A 16957-nucleotide genomic window follows, 5' to 3' on the forward strand; every position below is an offset into this window, starting at 1 on the left:
ACCGGGCTGACTCAGTGAGTAGGGGTGCAGGAGGGGGTGAGGGCTCGGACGGGGGTGTGGCTCTGAGGTGGGGCCAGAAATGAGGAGTTCGGAGTATGGGAGGGGGCTCTCAGCTGAGGCACGGGGTTAGGGTGTGGGAGGGGTGAGGGCTCTGGCTGGGGGTGCGGGCTCTGGTGTGGGGCTGGAGATGAGGGGTTTGGGGTGCAAGATGGGGCTCTGGGCTGAGGCTGAGTGGTTTGGAGTGTGGGAGGGGGCTCTGGGCTGAGGCAGGGGGTTGGGGCACCGAGGGGTGAGGGTTTTGGCTGGGGGTGTGGGGTCTGGGGTGGGGCTGGGGATGAGGGGTTTGGGGTGCAAGATGGGGCTCTGGGCTGAGGCTGAGTTGTTTGGAGTGTGGGAGGGGACTCTGGGCTGAGGCAGGGGGCTGGGGCACCAAGGGGTGAGGGTTTTGGCTGCGGGTGTGGGGTTTGGGGTGCAGGAGGATGCTCTGGGCTGGGACCGAGGGGTTCAGAGGGCAAGAGGGGGATCAGGCCTGGGGGTCAGGTGTGCTGGCTCCGGGTCACACTTACCTCAAGCAGCTCCCGGAAGCAGCGGCATGTCCCCCCTCCAGCTCCATGGTTCCTGGCCAATGGGAGCTGCAGAGCTGGCGCTTGGGGCGTGGGCAGCATGCAGAGCCCTCTGGCTTCCCCTACACGTAGAAGCCGGAGGGGGGACATGCCGCTGCTTCCAGGAGCCACGCGGAGCCAGGGCAGGCAGGGAGCCTGCCTTAGCCCCGCTGCACCGCCGACCGGACCTTTAACGGCCAGGGTCCCTTTTCGACTGGGCATTCTGGTCAAAAACCATACACCTGGCAACCCTACACTGGAACCACTTCTCCGAGCTGCTTTGGGTGCCCTGGGCAGGCTCCCTTCTCACACCCAGGCCTTTCTGGGCTTGGCCACAGATTATCCTTTGTGCCAGTTCATTAAGGTGCCCTGCCTTCTTCTCCCTAGGAGCCCGCAGTGAGTCTGGCCAGCGTGGACATTGATGCTCCCCTGTCCATGAGCCTGAACCTCTCGGCCCTGGACCACAAGGAGCACATCCTGGAGCTGCTTCCGGCTGTAGAGCCCCTGGAAAACCATGTGCGCTATGTGGTCTCTCATGGGAACGAGGACGGCTACTTCCGCCTCCACCAGAAAGAAGGACTGAGCTACCTGCACCTTGGCCGCAAGAAGATGGTGCCTGGCACCTACCTGCTGGAGATCGTGAGCGTGCCCCTGTATCGCAAGAAGGAACTGCAGAAACTGGAGGCCAAGAACGACCTCAACTACTTGGCAGGGGAGCTTGGCCAAGCACTCAGGATGAGGCTTCAGCTCCAGCTTTACTAGACACCATGAGAACCAACCAGCCACCCAGCCAGCCACAGCCCAGTTCTTAGCAGCGCCACCCACTCCTGGAAACAAACCCCTTTGCTATCGCCGCATCCCTGTGCCAGCACCTCGCCGGCCACGCTGTCCGACTGCTAGGAAATGTGCCCCTGGACTCAGCACTGGGCCCTGGGCAGCTAAGGGCCGCTCTGCTTCACAGAGCGCCTGTGTTACGCACCAAGCAACCCCTCAAAAGAGCTTGTGAAATCTTTGTCCATGGTTTGAAACCCTGTTGTCTGGGGCTGTGTCTCCCTCTGTGCTCTCATCCCCTGCGATGGGCGGCCCTGCCCTCTTCCCTTAAACATGACACTGTTAGTCTGAGCTGACAAGGATTTTCCCATTGAAACCTCCCTGTCTTCCATGGCCAAGGGCCACTCGCCATCCACAAGCTAGGAGATGGGCGGTGGCTGAGGACAGAGCTCAGACGTGACCTCTAGAGAAGCTGCTGTATTGGTGCCATTTCCCAACGTATCTGGTTTTTCCTTTGCTTCTGCATTGCCATAATGGTGCTCTGGAAAATCCTCCTCAGCCGACACTGGCTGCTCGCTATCTGCCGCGCTCTTTTTTTATATTGTGTTCCATCGGGTCCTTCGTTTTGTCCCTTTGCATGGCAAAAAAAGGGTTAATTTGGCCCCACTTGGAGTGAAGGGCCAGTTTGGATTATGCCATGTAACCTCACACTGCAGGCTAGCCAGTCTGAAGGACTGCAGGCTTCTGTTCCAGTTTAAGGCTTCAATACTGCAGTGTTCTGAACATGTGCAATACTAGCTGGTACTGCTGGCACCCTCTCCACAGAGTGGAGTTTGGAAGGGTTGTTCCTACAGCTCCAGCAACTGCAGAGGTTAACGTACGTCCTTCTGTCACCAGCAGGTGCTGAGTAGCTTTGAGGGGAGGCGTACAGTTGTATGCTTTGATTGTGGTTGAACAAACTAAATTGCCACGAGAGATGTAGTGAGTCTTAGCACAGCACAGATAGGCCCTTCCTGCTGGTAGGAATTGGGGGTTATTTGACCCAGTGGGTGGATCCTGGACCCACTGCTGGGAGCGTTTGTGAGTTCCCTGAGAGGTCCCCCTGAGCAGGAGAAGTGTGCTGAGAAGTGGCATTGCAGGCCCACAGGGAAGAGGGACATGGCTCATGGGCATTTAGGCCCATATTTTCAAAATGGTCCCTGATTTTGGGTGCCAGTTTGGAGGTGTCTGGTTTGAGTCACCTCAGGGCCTTTGGCCAGACACCTACAGTCGGGGGCACTTGCAAATATGGGATTCCGCTCTGGTCACTCCAACGTGATGTCAAAAATACTAATCCTCTGGTCAATGCAGACAAACTAAATGCACTAAAAACAAGCTGCGAAATCAGATTGCAAAGAATCTGTCTCCTTGCTGCCGCCGATGGCCTGAGCAAACAGGTTGGTTCTGACAGCCCTTGCTTCCTGCCAAGAGGGTGATTTTTCATACAACTGTTTTCTACAAGGCCATTTTCTAGTTTTGCATGAAACTCTTTTTTCCGTTTTTTGTGTATGTCGGTTTTGGGTTTGTTTGTTGGGGGTTTTTTTGGTTCTACATCAACACTGTGCATCAGCAAAAGGAAACAAAGGTGCTAATTCACTCATGGTAACACACACGACTACCTGATAGATCCCCAGATCAATGGTGCTTTCAGCTCGCGGAAGCTGGTGCTGGTACTGAAGCGTCAGGGTTACTGCACTGCATCCACCCTTCATATTTATGTATAACCACCAATGTTACGACTGCTCGTTGTTGTGAGGAGGGCATATTCCTGTAGCTTTTTGGTACTTCGGGGTGGGGGGTTGTTTTTCATTTCTGTTCTTTCCTGGGATGCTGCCACCACATGGCATGTAGGGGAAGTGTGTGTATACTGTACTTTGGCTAATATCAAACTTGAAAACTCTTTTGCATAATGCAGCTGCAAACATCACACGCTGGATTTTGCAAGAGTACCAGACCTCATGACGTGACAGGTGGCCTGTTTTTGTTTTGTTTTTTTTACCAAAAGGTGCTTTTAAAAAAAATTAATAATAATAAATTAGCAGAAGTGGGGTTTTGTGTGTGTGTGTTGAGCCAAACGTGTCAAATGAGAAAGCAAAATGTTTTCATTCATTCCAGTCTAGTGTGGTGATTTGTGTTCATTGACATTTCTTGCTAGTTGGTTTTCAGATGCGCTGGGCACACCCAGTGCAGAAGCTGTGCCACCTTGCCCCGCAGAGCGAGCGTCTCTTTGTGGATTCCTTTTTGTATCAGAAGCAACAGCAACAATAAAATTATTTTGGGTTAAATGGTTCTGCCTCTCATTTGTAGCTGGAGGCGCTGAGCTCTCAGATCACATTGGAAATGGCCCCTGCAGCAGCTGGCTAAGCAATGCCTGTCTGGCTGCAGGAGAAAGCTGCACCGGTGATACAGCGTGCTCCAAAAGGGCGGCTTTCCAGTGACTGCTGGGGGCTTTGAGTCAGGCCCCTCGCGAGATGCCGCGGGGGGGGGGGGTTACATGGGTAAAGGAAAATGGTGCTGTCTCCGCTTCTTGAGCAACTGGGGCAGCACCCGCCTCCTACGCAGAGCAAGCCCTACAGGCCCGGGAGCCAGGGTAGCCTTAGACAGAGCGACCCCAGTCATGGACAAATTGTTCCCTACACTAGAAGCTGCAGTGCGTCGTTCAGGCCAGTTTGATATTCCCATCAGACGGGACGAATCACCAGCATCGACCCACCATGATCTCCCCCCACCCCTTGATGCACTCGCCATGGGAGTGGGGACAGGGTCATTCTAGGGGTTTCCAGGCAGCAGAGAGAGGAGGCACAATGGGGCTGTTGCAGATCAGAGGCATCCTGCATGCTCCCTGCCGGGGTGTGGGGGACGTGGCAGGCAGCAGGGGCTGGGCTGAGCCTGTGCATGGGTGAGGGGAGAGCTGGACTTGAGCTGGGGAGCCAGGTGGGAGGCAGCCCCCCCCCCAGCCATGGAGCTGGATCTGAGCTCTGGGGAAGTTAGGCCAGCATGGAGGAGATCAAACCTGGGAGAGGTTTCTGAGGGGCAGGGGTTGGTCAGGACGAAGCTGAGGGTTGTGGGTGTCTGAGGGGGGAGGGGCAGGGTTGGGCAGGAGGGAGCTGGGGACTGGGGGGTGCCTGAGGGTGGAGGGAGCTGAGGGCTGTGGGGTGTCTCAGCGGGGAGGGGCGGGGGTTGGGCAGGAGGGAGCTGTGGGATGTCTGAGGGGGGAGGGGCAGGGGTTGGGCAAGAGGGAGCTGGGGATGTCTGAGGGGGGAGAGGAAGGAGGGAGCTGAGGGCGGAGTGGGGGGTGGGGGGGTGTTGTTATTGTGAGCATCCGGCTGGAGTGGAAGGTGGTGCCTAGGAGAGCAGAGTGGGGGTGACAGGGGATAAGTGCTGTTCACCCCCAGCCTGTCCTGTTCTAACGCCTGACCTAGTGTTTCATTCTCAGAGGGGGAGGGGCCCCTTTTCTTCAATTAGATGCCAGGAAATCCCCCAGGCACAGAAGGGCCTTTTCCCATCCAGCTGTGGAGAGTGGGGTCTCATCAAACCCTGGGGGCCCACCCAACCCTGCCCCAGGCGCCACCCAACCCTGCCCCAGGCGCCACCCAACCTCTCCATGCTGGCATATTTGATGGGTTACCCAGTGTAGCCTTTTGGGGAGTTGAGCAGACGCTGTTATCACTGGTCTCTGCCCCTCCGGGTGCTGGTGCTGGTCTCCGCTGAGCTCCTCAGCTGTGGATTGGTGCAGAGCAGCACGTTCCCCCATCACACACAGCAGGGCTGCAGGGTGCATTCTGCCCCCCGTGACTATGAAATAGAGTTGCCAACCCTCCAGGATTGGCCTGGAGTCTCCAGGAATTAGAGATTAATCTTTAATTAAAGATTATGTCATGCGAAGAAACCTCCAGGAATACATCCAACCATAATTGGCAAACCTACCACAAAAGGCGGCAGAAACCAGACACTGCCAGCTAGACAAACACAAGCCCATTCCGCATGGCCCATGTCAAGTCACCTTCAGACTACGGGCCCTTCCTGGCCTTTCCTGCATGCTCAGAATTACCCAATGCTCTAGCTTGCACCATCTATGTGTCCCTTCCAACTGCATCTCCCTATCCTGTTGTTCCAGGCTAGTTATGCATAGTGCTGATGGCTCTCCATACAGGCACACAAGAACCATCCATTCTTCTGTCGAGTAGCTGTCCGTGGGGATCCCATGGAAGCAAGATGGACCTCAGCAGTGTCTGCTGCTCCCTCGCCATTAGATCGATTTCCCTGTTCATAGTTAAGTGTAGTTAGGGTAATATTTAAAATGACGCCACATGTAGGGTGAATTACGAATAAATGAGTTCTTTTTAAAGGAACCAATGTTTCTCCCTGTTAAAAGTATTTCCCCAAGCTATTAACTAGCTGATCAAGCGAGGGGGGGATAGCTCAGTGGTTTGACTATTAGCCTGCTAAACCCAGGTTGTGAGTTCAACCCTTGAGGGGGCCACTTAGGGATCTGGGGCAAAATCAGTACTTGGTCCTGCTAGTGAAGGCAGGGGGCTAGACTCAATGACTTTTTGGGGTCCCTTCCAGTTCTATGAGATAGGTATATCTCCATATATTATTCAGGAGGGGGGAGGGATAGCTCAGTGCTTTGAGCATTGGCCTACTAAACCCAGGGTTCTGAGTTCAATCTTTGAGGGGGCCATTTAGGGAACTGGGGTAAAAATCTGTCTGCAGTGGGGGAGGGTTAGGTTGGATATTAGGAAAAACTTTTTCACTAGGAGGGTGGTGAAGCACTGGAATGGGTTACCTAGGGAGGTGGTGGAATCCCCTTCCTTAGAGGTTTTTAAGGTCAGCCTTGACAAAGCCCTGGCTGGGATGTTTTAGTTGGGAATTGGTCCTGCTTTGAGCAGGGGGTTGGACTAGATGACCTCCTGAGGTCCCTTCCAACCCTGATATTCTATGATTCTATTAACTCAATGCAGACAGTTCTTGCTCTGACTGTCAGTCTGTCAGGCAATGATTTCTGAAGACCATATCCAATCAATTCCAAACTTTCAGCAAACATTCTGCACATCAGTGGGAAGAACCCTTGTGATTTTGGTGACAATCAGAAAACCAGGATGCCAGGAAAGCCTTATTTCCACACACCCCCAGAGAAGGCTGAGCAGTAACATTGAGACATCAGTGGTAATTCAGCCAGTCATCACCAATCCCCCCTGTAACCCTAACCCTGCTGCCTGCCTTGGTCATCGCTCCCCTTGACAGTGCTCACGTGGGGCTGCAGGCAGAGAGATGGGCACTGTTTAGATGAACTAAAACAATTCTGACTAAGTAAAGAGAATTAGCCGCCTGAGCCAGGCATGGGGAGCAGGAGCCAAAATGCAAGGCTCCAGCCTCGCTCCTTCTCAGCCACTAGGAGCCCTGAGCTGAAGCAGCCTTCACTGGTCCAGTCCTGAACCCTGCGCCCCTTACCTGGGTCAAAGCACCTTAGTCTTGACTGCACCTTCACTTGCTGCCTCATTTCAACCAATGGGGTTGAAGTATGCAAGTGAACTGGAGGGACTGAGTGATGACTGGCTCAGATACCTCTGATGTCACAATGCTCATCTGCCTGCAGTTACATGCAGGCACATCTGTGTGGAAATCAGGCTTTCCCAGCATTCTGGTTTTCCCACTATCATGAAAATCAATAGGGTTTGTCCCACTGATGCCTAGAACCTTCCTCGAAATTTAGGAATTGATTGGACATGGGCTGCAGATGTTATCGTGTTACAGACGCACGGACAGAGAAATGCCGCTGAGTTGAGTGTGGTGAATGAATGAATGAAGTATGGTGTTAAATTCTCCTTGCTTAGATTGCAAGCTCGTATGGGCAGGGATTTCACTTGCCACAGATTGTCTATTACACACGTACTGTCCTGTGTAAATTATAATATGAATTGTGTGGTTTTGTTGTGGGGGACTCATTTCAGTCACCTGGTTGTAGTGATTTCTTTGATGGCAGCTTCTTTCCTCTTTACGTGAGGCACAGCCTAAGATGAGCTTGTTTTCTGGAGGTGGCTGAGCCCTCAGAGATTCACATAAGGCCAGAAGGGACCACTGTGAACATTTAGTCTGACCTTCTGCACATTTTTAATGGTGAGAGAAATTAACCATTTGAACCATTTCCCAAGGTGAGCGCTCCATCACTGGCCATTTTTCAATCAAGATTGGCTGTGTCTCTAAGAGCTCTGCTCTAGGAAATCTTTTGGGGCAGGTCTCTGACCTGTGCAGGAGGTCAGATTAGATGGTCACCATGGGCCCTTCTGCCTTGTAATCTATGAATCAAAGTAGATTTGCCAAACTTCTATGTGTTGTAGCCAATACAGAAATGGAATTTAATTAGGATAAACCCTTTCTATTAATTCAAAGGAACATTGTCTTACTAATTTAAATGCCAGGTTCTTTTCAGTTCAACTTACACCTAGGATGGTATTTCTTAAATCAGGATGACAAACGATCACTTGATGTTCTTAACCAATCAACAGTTTATTTAATTCACCCAGAAACACAAAAGTATACAATCGACAGTTCGTCAACCAAGTATAGACACAACCAATGTTCTTAGGCATTTACTGAACATATAAATACAATCTTGCAAGCAATTGTCATAGACTAGGGTTGAGGCTCAGCAGTTATACCAAGGAACAAAGCAAATCACCAAGATTTCTTATTCCATTCTTATGATCATTAACCATCAATTCTTTAGTACTTCTAATACGTTTAATACACTCCTAGTACCTCTCCGAGGAGTAAGGATGCACTTGTTTTAAAGGCACCTTGAAGAATGTGGTCCCTGCTATTTGAATGGTTTGGTATGAAGGGGCAAGTTTAAAATATCAAAAGCAATTGCTTAAAGTTACAGTTTAAATTGCTCTTATTCCAGTCTGCTTGGACTTATAAGGAGAGTATAAATACCGCATTAATTAGTCAAAATCCAAAGTTTGGTTACTTGACATCTCACTAAAGGGTGTAGAATCAGTGAGATAACACACACCTTCAGTTAAAGAACAGAGACGGAAATATAATCTTTGAAACGGACGCTCATCACTTCTTATTTTGTTAATCCTGGGATGGGGGATACTTGCCACACAGCTGGTTCACATGTCAGTCACACTGCTGGATGCTGCACCTTATTTGTGGGTTCAGTCACTCCGGCTTAGACCTGTGACCCTGAGGAGAGTCATCCACACATGGAGGTTCAGCAAACATTGCAAACTCTTCTTGGTCCCATGAGCCTGGATAAGGGGAGAGGCTGGTTACTGGGTTCAGCAAGCTCTGAAGTCCAACATTACTTCAGGTTTATTTACCCTGATTTCAGGGCTAGCTGGAAGGTGTCTGCCCTCTTGTTTCTACTGGATGCTTTCTAAATGACTCTCAACTTCCAACGCTGTTTCTTTGTTACTTCCATCAGTGTCCAGTAGATGGTGATGGCATATAACAAATGTCTTCAATGCTCCTTTTAGTCGTGGGGTTTTTTTTAGGTTTGATTAATTTCATGGATTATATTTCAGTATTAACCCTGACTTTGAATTGGGATCCCTCCTTTAAGCAATTTCTCTTAATATTCCAAAGTTATACCTTGGTTCAGTGCCTGTACCATGCAATACTCGATGATCCAAATGGCCCCATCTAGTCCTATGTAGTAGTGTTATCTCTTCTCATGCCATACAATGCATACCATTCTCTAGTGCAACAACCATTAACAAAGAAAACAAACAAAATCCCTTCTAGTTTTCTAAATCTAGAGGACACGGTCCATATATTCTTGGATTATATCTAACACTCTGCACATCTTTCAGGGCTTATCATAGGACACGAGACATTACATTGGAGGAACAAGACAGATTATTCACATAGAAAGATGAAGATCTGATTAATAAGGCAAACAACTGTGGAGTTTGGGGAGGGGGTAAGCAGTTTGGATTTCTTGGGGGAATGAGAAGTGTACCCCATTTGACCATCAGGTTTCACGAGTTATTTCTCGTTGGTTTAACACCTTCCATACTCACTCCCGGTCCTTGGTTCATACCAAGGAAATGTCACAGGCTGACACTGGCTCTTCAAGAAGGAGCAGAGCTAGTGTACCTGTGATTCATCAGCTCACTCCATTTGGGATTACAAGAAGGCACCTGAAGCCTCGAGGGAAGAGCAACCTGGTGAGTCAGGAAAGAGCAACCTGGTGAGAGCTGCCTGGAAGTGAGAGTCCAGAGAGCGGCAGGGAAGAGCTGCCAGAGGCCAGGGGAGTGGAGGAGGTGCCTGTGGGAAGGCTGATGCCAAGAGAGCAGCAAGAGGGGTTTGCTGTCTGACATCCCCAAGCCAGAGGGCATGAGCCAGAGAAGAGCAGAGGGAGGTACCTGCTGGCTCTAAGCCAGAGCGCTGGAGCCAAGGGCTGGAGGCCAGAGGACAGCAGTGGGGTTAACCTGACAGCTCCATGCAAGAGAGCTGGAGCCCAGGGAACAGTGACAGGGCCAGGAGAGTGAGGGATGCAGAGAGGCTGTGGGGGTCCTGCTGGGAACAGCAGGGTTGCACTCCAGCTGGTAGGGCTAGGGGAGCTGCCCTTGTAGAGGGACAAAAGAGGACTGTTCGGGCATGGCAGAAGGCACCGGAATGCAGGATGTATTATGTCCAAGGATGATGTTTGGATTTTAAGGACTACCTGCACTGGGCTGATAAATGGACTATGTGTTCCACTTGCCTTTTGGACTGTTGGCACAGTAATTTTGTAATAACCAGCCCCAAGAAGGGGTATTACTGAGACAAGAGAGCTTCTAGTGGAGTTCCTGAGCACTCTGAAAGGGGAAACAGAGGCAGGTGCACCTGGGTGCTCCGGGGGAAGGGGGGCAGCCCGAAGACAGGAGACAATAGGTCACAAGACAGGGGGCAATTATTCTTGTCTGTTGCCTGGTAAGGGGTCTCTTTAGCTAGACGAAGAGAGTTGGACGTCTTAACCACTAGTGAATAAGGGACTCTTTGGTGTGAATAACTATCAACAGCTGGGAGGTTCCTTATCAAGCATCAGAGTTTTCCTTTCCTGGGAATTGTGTAGTTTAACTTTAGCTTAATTAGTGCTCCGCAGACAAGATGCCCCACCTGCTGGGACAGGCCCTATTGATCCTCATTGCCTTTAGCTCAAGGAGGAAGCTAAGGGTTTGGAAGATACACCAGGATGATTGGCTGCAGTTACTTAGAAGGGCAGAGAGAGGATAAGAGCGGGGAGGGATAGCTCAGTGGTCTGAGCACTGGTCTGCTAAACCCAGGGTTATGAGCTCAGTCCATGAGGGGGCTATTTAGGGATCTGGGGCAAAACATTGGTCCTGCTAGTGAAGGCAGGGGGTGGGACTCGATACCTCCTGAGGTCCCTTCCAACCCTGATATTCTATGAACAATGTATTTTCAAGGCATATGACACCTATACTGCTTACTGAGCGAGCCAAATAGCACCCTACCAGTGACCTGGCCTCTTCAGTATTTACCAGATGACAATGATTGTGTCATCTGCAAACTTTACCAGTGATGGTTTATGTTTTCTTATAGGACATTGATAAAAATGTTAAATAGTGGAGGGCCAAGAACCGATCCCTGCGGGACCCTACTGGGCTCACACAGGGACCGTGGTAGTGTGTGGGGCTGGCTCTGGCTCACGGGGGATGTGGTGGGGCCTATGGCCAGCTTTGACTCACATGGGGGGACGTGGTGGCGCGTGGGGCCAGATGTGCTTGTTCTCAGGGACATGGTGTATCCATGACAAAAAGCAGCAGAGAGAAGAGGCCAAGCTGGGAGGGGTTAGCAGAAGTGCAGCTTTAGTTCTGTGGAGGAGAAGGGTCTGCGCTCTCCTGGGCACACCCTTCAGCTGTACACCCTCACCTCAAACCCTCCTGCCAGCCCATGGCTATAACCCAACAGGGAGTCTGGCTAGGCCTGTGCCCGACTGCAGCATCTGTCTCGCCCTGGAAGGCTAGCATGGCCCTGGGCTGGAGGCAGGAAGTGAGGCCCTGTTCCAGACAAAGCTCCATCACGTCAGCTCTGCTCCCTGTGCCCTGGGCAGCCGGGAGGTGTCAGTGTCACCTGATTGAGCGCTTGCGAGGGGAGAGCGTCCTCCGCCCCACTGGAGCCAGTACCTCTGGCGCTGAGCCACTGGCAGGCCTGGGAAAGGCCACTGAGAGCAGGCCCACAGCTCACTGGGGAGCGTTAGCTCCTTCCTGTCACCAGGGTGAGCGGGCCGGGCTGCCTGGTGCCCTGCAGCTGTCGCAGGGGCTCTGTAGTCGGCTGCAGGGCCGCACCTTTGGTCAGAGGCATTTTCTCCAGCTGGGGGTGGTGGCGTTCGCTACAGTGTAATGCAGAGCGAGGCCAATAGGGGGCGCGCCACCAAGGAGGGAGCTGTGCATTGGTGGCACTCAGGTGGAAGGGCTGCCTCGTATGTGGGGCAATGGCTGCATGGGGCAGGCACGGGCAGCATCCAGCTCACACGGCATGGGGTACCCTGCCTGGGGACTGTTAATCCAATGGGAAAGTCACAGAAGCCAGCACTTGAGGTGCCTATAACAACCCCCTGCCCCAACAGCCAGGGCTCAGCCATGAGGCCACCCGGACACAGAACCGCACAGCCCTGTCCTGGGCGACAACGGCAGACACCATGCTCGGGCCGTGTCTGGTACGGCGCCACCCAGCCCAGAAACCCTGAGAAACCTGCCCTGCCCCACTCCACCCCAATAGGCCCCACCCCATGCCCACCCCCATAGCACGCAACACTGAGAAGCATGGTAGAATGCCATCTGGGGGGACCTGTTTTGAATCAAGGGCTCACCAGGCTCGTCCCATCACCAGATCCCCCCAAATATCCAACCCGCGCATGGTGCTGCAGCTTGAGGAGAAAATGGAGAAGTGCCTAGAAAAGAGACAAACCCAGGCAGGCCCCTTCCGCCCTCCCAGCTGGCAGCATCCCTGGGGGGCAGGGCAGCGCTCCACAGAGAAAGGCAGGGGCAGGGGGGGCGCACTGAGCCCCACTACACCAGCGCGTAGTCGAACTGGCCCCTCTCCAGCCCCTCCTTGTGGTCAGTCCAGGAGGAGGCGGGCATGCGGCTGTAGGGGTCTAGCAGGATGCGGAAGCAGCGCACCATGAGCATCACCAAGAAGACCAGGAGGAAGATGACGAAGGCGAAGACCGTCTTCTGCTCGGCGTCCATGCCCAGGCCGGTGGCGGGGGGCTCCCCCAGGGAGGGGGACAGCAGTTCATAATCCATCGTTGACGCATCATTCATTGCCGTGCCGTAGCACGCCTGCCACGCCGGGAGCTGGGCCAGGGTGCGGGCTGGTCACACGGCGGCCATCCTCTCGGCCCACGAGCAGCCACCTGGGGATGGAGCCAGCTCTGGCTTGCAGCTGGGCCAGTGCTCAGAGAGCAATTGCCTGCCCAGGGCTAGTCCATGGCTAAATGGGGCCGCACGGCTCCAGCCAAGAGCTCCTGAAAGGGAAAGAGAAGGGCATGAGGCTGTTTGTAGGGAGCCCACACACCAACACACTCAACAGGTTCTGCTAAAGCCCAGGGCTGTCCCTGCCCCGCTGCTCCAGCTACTGCCCCGCCACTGCCCCACCCAGACCGAGCTGCTTGCATTAGTTTGCGAGTAACATGCCTCTCCAATGCGGGCAGCGCTGCGTCCCTTGGGAGCCCATGCAGAACTCTGGGCAATCCTGCATCAGACACAAATGGGCCCTGCCCAGCCTGCCCCAGCAATGGGTTTTGCAGACTTGTCACTTCTGCTTTTTGCTCTCCTTTGCTGCCAGGGCGCAATTGCTCCCCTAGGGCACATGGAGTTGGGTCTGCTGCCTAACTGGAGAACCGTCCCTCTCCAGGGAGTGGGGAGTGATAAATAGCAGAGCCGGCTGACAAGCTTCACATGAAAAGAGTTTTTGCTGGAATCGGGATTCTGCTGAAAAGAATTTTTTTTTTTTTGCAAGAGAATTTAGTTGTTAACAAAATATTTTGTTTCCCAACATTTTTTCAAAAAGCAAAATGTCTGAACCCCAACCCACCCTATTTATTTTCTCTTGCCGGGGCTTTGCTGCTGTCATTCCTGCAGAGACCATGGCTTCAGATGCCATGCAGAGGGGTAGAGTCTGACCTCCATCACACCAGGGTAACCCAGAGTAACTGGATTGACTCCGGATTTACACTGGTATAACTCAGAGCAGAGTCTGACCCACGGATTGTTCCTGTGAAACGTTCCCCATTGCTGAGAAGCAAAGAGATCAGAAAGGACAACATCAGCCCAAGGCTACCACACTGCCCCTGACTGATACCCCCACTCAGTAGAGACAATGACCCGTGGTGCCAGCCATCAGCCCTACTCGCTGGATGGGGTGGGGCAGACTGCTCAGAGACACAGGAATCTAAGGCCCTGCAATGAGTCAATGCAGGAACTCAGGGGCAAATCACAATGGGGACAATTCCTGTCATGTTGGTATGAGCCTTGCTATATTGGGTGTTTCTCTTCAAGTCCCAGCTCCTGGAGCCCTGAGATCAGGGGCAAATCTCAGCTGCCGTTCCTTGAAAGTGCCTTTCCAGCCCTCATGCTTGCCGAGGGAAACTTGAAAATATGGCCCCTCAGCACGACCTAAAGGCTGAAAAAGCGAGCGGCACAGAGAGCCCAACATGCATTCTTTATAGCTCCTGATTTTCATGGCGGTGGGGGCTGTCTCCTGCCTGCTGCACCCTTGGAGCTGACGATACTGAGCGTGGCATGCCACATGCAGCTCCTGACGCCAGGTATCTGCGTGCCCACCTCCCTGCAGGCTCAGGCCAGCCTTGGAGATGCTGTAAACCTGGAACAGCTGCCACGGAGCGTGCATTCCACCGTGTCCACAGGGCTGCCAGCCCATGGCATTGATGGGCAGCGTGGGGAGGGCTGCATTAGCACTGCCCCATGTTGTGCCCACTCTGTGCAGAGGCCACTTTAGGGCTTTCAGTCCAGCACTGCCTTCACTCCCTTCATTCCCAGAGACCGAGCAAAGCCCCCCAGCACATGCCACCTGATGGGGCTTTGGCAGCTTATTTCCTTGGGTGACTGCACAGAGCTGATCACTCGAACACAACCCCCGATGACTGACATGAGCAGAGGCCTCTCCGGGGGGTGTTACCAAAACTTGTAAGGAAATTCCCCCTCTCCCAACCCCCACACTTGGTGATTGCTCTGAGATCGACCTAAGGGCAAAGGTCGATGCTCAAGACTCCTTAGCGGTGAGATTTGTGGCTGAAGAAGCAAAACACTCAGTCCCTCCTGCCGGGCTCTTGGGCCATGTTGCCTGCGGGTAGATCTTGGCGCACAGTAGGGAACGGGCTTGCTTTGGCCTCTGTCATTCCCTGCATTTCCCCTTCATGGGGGGGGGGAGGGAGTTTCCAACACATCCACAGGGGTCACCAAGAGCAAGCCAGCCTCGACAGGCCCACGGCGGGTCAGTCCAGTTCACAGAGCAGCCAAGACAAAGGCCACTTTAGCAGTATGGGCTCATGGCTCGGACACCTGGGTTCTGTTCCCATCTCAGCCACGGCTGTGGGACCTTGGGAAAGTCATTTCCCCTCCCACCATGTGTTAGACTGAGCTCTCTGGGGCAGACCTGGTGTCTGTATAGCACCCAGCAGGACGGGGCCCTGCTCCTCATGGTAGCAGCAAGGAGAATAGCGCCTGCCTCACGTTCTGAGGACACCGAATTCACTTGCAGTTGGGGTGTCTTCGTGTTAAAGCAAAGCCCAGGCCTGCCCCTCCCCAGTGTAAGTCGTCTGGCACTACTCGGAGAGCAGGCGAATCAGGCCTGAGTGCCAAACGCCCGCAGCGTTTCATGTCGCCAGCGTCTGGGAACACAGGAGCGGCCCCAGGCAGCATGAGGTGGCGTTTCACAGTCCATCCTCCAGCCTGAAAACTAGGCTCAGAGAGGGTCCAGAACGTGGGGACGACACCAGTGCTGCTGTGGCAGCCATGGCATATCAAGCTAACCCAGGGCATTGGGCCCGCAGGGACACTGGCTCAGCCCACAGCAACCAGTCCTGGCATCTCCAGCCGCACTGCCAACCTGCCACGGCTCCCTGGGAGCCGCTGCCCAGCCTGGGCCTTCCCTCTAGGCACTGCTGGGATTATAGTGGAAAGTTCTTATGCCCCAGGAGCAGAAGCTGGACTTCTCTGCGCTCGGCAGTGCACCACGGCACCAGCCCTGCCAAACCCCACGGCTCCCAAGCACTGCTGTAGAGTGCACCCTGCCTGCTGGAGCCCAGAGCTGGAGCGGTTCATGTGCAGCAGCCAGGCAACGTGCCCCTATCTGTGCAGTGGGCTGCACGCGCTACTCCCAGCGTGCCGACCGCCAGCCAAACCAAGGAGAGGCTAACTGCAAAGGCCAGCCTGAGCTAGAGAACCGGTGCAGAGCCAGGCCTCTCGCACACACCTGCATGCCAAGCCCCGGGGTGTGGCAGGGCCGCGGGCAGCGCGTGGGGGTGTGTGCGTATGAGTCCCTAGGCATGTGCTTGTTGGGCTGGGGGGGTCGCATCTCTTAGTCTCCCTGGGCCTCTGGGTCTCCCTCTGGCCCAGCCAGGCCGTGCATGGGCCACAGGTGATGGAGAAACTTGCCCCCATGTGGCTGCGCAGGGGCTGCTCACAGCAGCCCCCTGGTCCCCACACACTCCGTGGAGCTGTGCCCTCCTGCTGGGTTCAGAGGAGGAGGAGGGGCCATGGCTGCCTCCCCTCCACACCAGCCTATGGCCTGGGGCTGGTGCCAGGGGAGCATCCTGTGCCACCCAACAGCTGGGGTAAGTTGTGCAACCCCAGTGCACAGGGAGGCACAAGGACTAGGCCAGCTCCACCTGCCCCTCACCCCCACCCCCCCGCTCAAGGCTGGCGGCTGAAGGCCACGCTCGGGCCCTCTGTGTCTGGGCGTTTGGGCTCCCTCCCAGTGCGGCTCTAAACAAGCAGCAGAACCTGGCTCCCGCTGGCTGCTCCGTGCAAAGTGCTAGAGAAGCTGGGGTCACTCTGGTCCAGTGAACTGGGCAGGCCCCAGTTGGGGATTGGTCCTGCTTTGAGCAGGGGGTGGGACTAGATGACCTCCTGAGGTCCCTTCCAACCCTGATATTCTATGATTCTATGAACAGCCACCCCCTCCCCGGCTGGGGAGCTTCAGGGGCACAGTCCCTTGGCTACCCTGGGTCAGAAAATGTCTAATAACAAACCCCCGAAGGGCAGCAGCATCTGGGGGGGGGGGGGGGGGGAAGAAGGTGGCTCAGTGTCCAGGCCAGAGCTGTAGAACCACCCAGATGTCATCCACCTCCGGCGTGGAGCAGGGCAGCACAGCAAGCCAGGCCAGGCTGCCGCTGGGAGGAGCCACTCACCCCTGGGGCAGGGGGCTGCCAGGGGTTGGGTCAGACCCTTTGTTCCGTCAGCAGAAGGGAAGGTTTTCTCCTCAAGAGACCCTTGCCCCATGCTCCTCGAAGTACCAGCTTTACTGTGTAACTGTCCCCATAGGGCCTGGGCAGCCTGACACAG

The 16957-nt window shown here is 54.2% G+C and overlaps 2 protein-coding genes across 2 annotated transcripts in view; one reads left to right on the forward strand and one right to left on the reverse strand.

The window, feature by feature from the left end:
• Window positions 1-1364, forward strand: part of FBN3 (fibrillin 3) — a 259180-nt gene extending 257816 nt beyond the window's left edge. The window contains exon 64 of the mRNA XM_065422247.1: window positions 990-1364. Within this exon, the coding sequence (XP_065278319.1) occupies window positions 990-1364 (375 nt within the window). The remainder of the gene's footprint in view (window positions 1-989) is intronic.
• Window positions 1365-12439: 11075 nt separating this feature from the next.
• Window positions 12440-12694, reverse strand: CTXN1 (cortexin 1). Its single transcript, XM_065422312.1, has one exon. It carries the CDS (start codon window positions 12692-12694, stop codon window positions 12440-12442), a length of 255 nt encoding a protein of 84 aa, XP_065278384.1.
• Window positions 12695-16957: the final 4263 nt, after the last annotated feature.

The sequence above is a fragment of the Emys orbicularis genome, chromosome 24, assembly GCF_028017835.1.
Source record: "Emys orbicularis isolate rEmyOrb1 chromosome 24, rEmyOrb1.hap1, whole genome shotgun sequence".
Classification (NCBI taxonomy): domain Eukaryota; kingdom Metazoa; phylum Chordata; order Testudines; family Emydidae; genus Emys; species Emys orbicularis.

Excerpts from the sequence above, each read along its gene's own strand:
- CTXN1 (XM_065422312.1), bottom strand. The coding sequence starts at position 12,694 with ATGAATGATGCGTCAACGATGGATTATGAACTGCTGTCCCCCTCCCTG.